Consider the following 4,917-nt stretch of genomic DNA (forward strand, 5'->3'; position numbering starts at 1 on the left):
ACATACAACACAAAGGGAAATCATGACATTCTGATTCCACCAAGTGAATAATACAGGATGCCCGTTATATTACAAGGACAATAGACCCTAAATTATACAGTCAGCAAACAAGGATTTGTGTGTTGAGGGCCTCCAAATCCTAATTGCCTGCGATAAACCTGCAAAATCATCAATAACAAAATGAAAGATCATTTACAGCAATGGTGGCACTAGTAATTTCTTCTTACCTGTCATCTTCCCCATCGACTAGAGGTGTTGTAAGTGGTAGAGACTTCAAAGGAAGCAAGGATCCAGGCCCTTGGAAGTTACTATCCAATGTGGCTCCATCACCAGCATGTGGTAAGCCGACCATTGATTGCTCCAACCGACGGGCTTCTTCAATCTGATTTGCCACTGACTGTATGAACGATGTCCCCAAAAACTGACCAGCGCCAGCCGGCATTTGGAGTGCCACATTTTGAGCAATGGACAAAGCTGACATTACTGGAGCCTGGCTTCCACCTGGAACTAAATTCCCATTTTGTGCACTCGAAAGTTGAGTAACAGTTGGTGGAGGACCTAAAGTAGTTGTTGCAGGAGATATACCAGGAGGAATACTTGTATTCAGTTGTGGAACAGTAGAAACATTGGTGGCTGCCGGTATAGGACTAACAGCGGGTACTTGTTGAGTGGCCATTCCCTGTACGGCAGGCTCCAGTAACTGTGTTGGAGGCTTTGAAGGGAGTAGAGGATTCTGAGGGGCAATCATTCCCGGCTGTGGATGAGCAGCAGCAGCCACTTGGATGCCCTGTGCAGGTGGCAGTACCTGTTGTGCAGGTGGTGGAACATTCTGCTGCATAACAGGTGGTGTAGCCTGACCGGCTGATACTTGATGCACTGGCAGACTTCCTTGCTGGCCCACACCTACAACTTGACTACCTGTTGCAGACAAGGTAGTCTGGGCATGTGCCACAGGCTGAGTTGGAGCTACACAAGTTGGTGGAGGCTGTGATGGTGAAGACTGCATTTGTGCCTGTAAAACTTGTGCTTGGACAACAGGCACTGTGGCTGTACTACCAATTGCTGCTGAATTGCTTTGTACAGGGCCAACTGCTGTTTGAAGTATTTGTGGATGTTGTAGGTATTCTGGCATATTCCCTGGAACAGAACTTTGATTTGCTGGCATGACATGCCCAGTGGTCAGCTGAGTAGGAGCAGTTTGTTGATGTGCATATTGCAACTGTTGTTGAGGAACAGTTGGCAGAGTTTGAATGGGCTGTGTCTGTTGAGGATATGGCAACTGTTGTGGGATCATAGCAGAAACGACTGGCTGCTGATGTCCTAAAGAGGATGCTACACCAAGAATGTTAACAGAAGCAGGCTGAACACCTACAGTGGCAGCCTGGATGCCAACTGCTTGATTTAGAGAAGTTGTGGCAGCCTGTCCAACTTGTTTCTGTGGAGAGTAAGTGGCTTCTTGTGAGTGAATATGCAGTTGTGTAAGTTGAGGCTGTGAAACACTCTGTGGTATATTGGAGGCAGGAACATTCTGGGATAGAGGATTATTATAGTCTATCTGCTGAGGAGCCAAGGTTGGAAATCCTTGCATTGCAGGGGCCCCCATCTCTCCACTCCCGACACTTTCTGTGTAATGACTCAGAGTGCTGATATTGCTACTGACGGAGCTGCCACTGGTGCTCTCTCGCTCAGACGTCACTTCAAGTGGGTTTTGTTTAACACTCTCTACTGCTTTGTGGACGACAGTTCCCTCTGAAGCAGCTGCTGTATTCTCTTTGTCATAGAACTCCATACAAGTCCATCTGCCCTTTTTGAAGGGTTCTGTACTAGAGTCCAATTTGACAACTCGAAATCTAGAGGTTACAGCTGAAGGCGCTGGCTGCTGCTGACCTGAAGCCGATGCAGGTGCATTGGAAACATTGTTAGGGAGATTAGAGGAGGTGACACTACCATTTCCAGACAGACTTACATTTGTATTAATGAGTCCAGACACAGCACTGACATTGCTAGAACTTGTAACATTGGTTGAGTTTACATTGGTAGGCAATGGACCTGTAACACTTAGATTTTGAATATTGATGTTGTGAGAAGTACTACTCCCCTGGACAGGATTGACACCAGTACTTACAGGGCCGCTAGCCTTACGTGTCATAGGTGGGACAGTCCCCATGTTGGGACCAGAAGAGGCCGGTCCTATGGTCACTGTACTGTCGGTACTCCCTTGGGCAGCCAGTTTGATAGGTGCTGCGTTTTGAGAGGTCCCGGATAAAGGTGCACTGGGCAAGCCATGGTGCGTTGCTGTAGGAAGTCCATGAGGATGGTGGTGATGATGATGAGGATGATGTACATTTCCATTGATCATGATATTTTGTTGAACATGGGATGGTAGAGGTTGATGAAGATGCGGTTGGTTTGGAGACACAGCACCCGGTGTCTCAGCTTCTTGAAAATTATTCAGCGTTTCCTCGGAGGAGCTTCTCTCGGGACCCCCAAGGTCCGTGGCTCTGGATAAAGACACATCCAGGATCTCGGAGGAGGACAGGTCCTCTGTGTGAGACTCATCCAAGTCATCGTAGCTTTCGGTGTCCTCTGCGATGCTGTTGTTGGAGCTCATGCTGGCGGAGATCTGGGCCGGGGTCACGCTGGTGATCTGGAAGCCACTCTTTTTCTTCATCTGGGCCCCAGGCTGAGGCATGAGGTTGAGGGTCTGGGGAGGATGCTGCTGCTGCTGAGGTCCAGGGGAAGAGGAGGAGGCTGGGAGGGGAGGCTGCACCAACATAGGAGGCTGCTGATAGTCCTCGGAGGAAAGCAGATGGCCACCACCTAGTCCAGGCCCACCTGTCAAAGTCAATGGAGAGGGGTTGGCACCGCTGCCCCTCCTGGGCACATCTGCCGGGTGCGCCATCTTTCTGGCGGAGAGATCAGCAGATGGATCGGGCTGGTGCATTCTCCTCCTCTATAGCCCACCCACCTTCACTCCTACTAACGTGCACGATGTCAGGAAGGGGGGGTGGGGAGGACCGGTTCTCTCTCTCACCCGCTGTGATCGGCGGCGGACAGACGTAGGGTCACTGATGACACCGATCACCGGGACTCCCTCTAATGACAGGCGCGATCCTCAGGGGGATGAGAGCGGAGTTGGCGGCTGCTGGGACGATGCTGCTGCAGCCGGTGGACGCGGCCATCACTGACAACCATCAACACTCCTCCTTCCCGGGACCCGGCGGCGGCCCCATCCTCACACCGGGGGAGGAAGAAGAAGCGGGCTCGGTGTTCCGGTAGGCGCTGTGTGGAGGAGGCCGGCGTCTCTCTCCCTTTCTGTGTATGGCTCCCCCGTGACTCTGCCTTTCTTTTCTCTGCCTGTGTCTCTGGGCTCCGGCTCCCTGTTACACGGCGCCTGTGCTTCCCTCCCCCTCCTAATCTAGCACGGCATTGGAGGACGGCGGCCAGGAGCCGGGGAAGCTGCTCACCGAGGGGAGGAGACAGCGCTCTGGTAGGTGGGCGGACAGGCAAAATGGCGGACGGACATGCGCAGTGCGGGCCGGCTGTGGTGTAACTGTAGAACAACGGCCTGCCTGCAGAGGGAGGAGAAGAGCTGAGCATGACGCAGCGGGCTCGCCCGAAGCTCCACGGAGATTGCCGAGCGGTGGGGCGGGGGTTTTCGACGACGCTCGGCTCTTCCGAAGGGTGACGTCAGTGCAGAACTGAGGCGGACGTGTCCTGCTTGTAGAGAATAGCGCTCAGTGAGGAGGACTCGTCCATTGTGCGGGGCGGGGGACACGTGGAGGGGTGTTTGCTGACCAGTCATGGAGCGGCGAGGATGGTGCTCAAAGCTCACCCCCAGGGGGGGCACCGACATCACTCACTACAGGGTTCCTTCTCACCTGAACAGCATGGCATGGCATCTTATCTGCTTCCACTATGGGTCACTCTGAGCCCTGCTGTACACAGGGGGGTGTCACTGGGAGCCCTGCTGTACTCTGCACATGAGGGTGTCACTGGGGGCTCTGCTCTGCACATGGGGGTGCCACTGGGAGCCCTGCTGTACACAAGGGGTGTCACTGGGAGCCCTGCTGTACACAGGGGGGTGTCACTGGGAGCCCTGCTGTACACAGGGGGTGTCACGGGGAGCCCTGCTGTACACAGGGGGGTGTCACGGGGAGCCCTGCTGTACACGGGGGGGTGTCACTGGGAGCCCTGCTGTACACGGGGGGGTGTAACTGGGAGCCCTGCTGTACATGGGGGGGGGGTGTCGCTGGGAGCCCTGCTGTACACGGGGGGTGTTGCTGGGAGCCCTGCTGTACACGGGGGGGGTGTCGCTGGGAGCCCTGCTGTACACGGGTGGTGTCACTGGTAGCTCCTCTCTACACACGGGGGGCTGTGTCGCTGGGAGCTCCTCTCTACACTGGGGGTGTCGCTGGTAGCGCCTCTCTACACGGGGGGGAGGTGTGTCGCTGGTAGCTTCCCTCTACACGGGGGGGGTGTCGCTGGTAGCTCCTCTCTACATGGGGGGGGGTGTCGCTGGTAGCTCCCCCCCTCTCTACGGGGGGGGGGGGGTGTCGCTGGTAGCTCCCCCCCTCTACACGGGGGGGGTGTCGCTGGTAGCTCCCCCCCTCTACACGGGGGGGGGGGGGGGGTGTCGCTGGTAGCTCCCCCCCTCTACACGGGGGGGGTGTCGCTGGTAGCTCCCCCCCTCTACACGGGGGGGGGGGTGTCGCTGGTAGCTCCCCCCCTCTACACGGGGGGGGGGGGGTGTGTCGCTGGTAGCTCCTCTGTACACACGGGGGGGGTGTCGCTGGTAGCTCCTCTGTACACACGGGGGGGGTGTCGCTGGTAGCTCCTCTGTACACACGGGGGGGGTGTCGCTGGTAGCTCCTCTGTACACACGGGGGGGGTGTCGCTGGTAGCTCCTCTGTACAC

General features: G+C 55.9%; 1 protein-coding gene across 1 annotated transcript; it reads right to left on the reverse strand.

Moving 5' to 3' along the window:
* Nucleotides 1-223: 223 nt before the first annotated feature.
* Nucleotides 224-3,041, reverse strand: LOC309546231 (TSC22 domain family protein 1-like; the record flags this gene model as incomplete). The annotated part of the gene is made up of 1 exon (XM_082245797.1): nucleotides 224-3,041. The coding sequence occupies exon 1, from the start codon at nucleotides 2,942-2,944 to the stop codon at nucleotides 224-226; it is 2,721 nt and encodes a 906-aa protein (XP_082101923.1). The 5' UTR covers nucleotides 2,945-3,041.
* Between the last annotated feature and the right edge of the window lie 1,876 nt (nucleotides 3,042-4,917).

Source organism: Pelophylax lessonae (assembly GCF_965119305.1).
Source record: "Pelophylax lessonae genome assembly, chromosome: 2".
Lineage (NCBI taxonomy): Eukaryota > Metazoa > Chordata > Amphibia > Anura > Ranidae > Pelophylax > Pelophylax lessonae.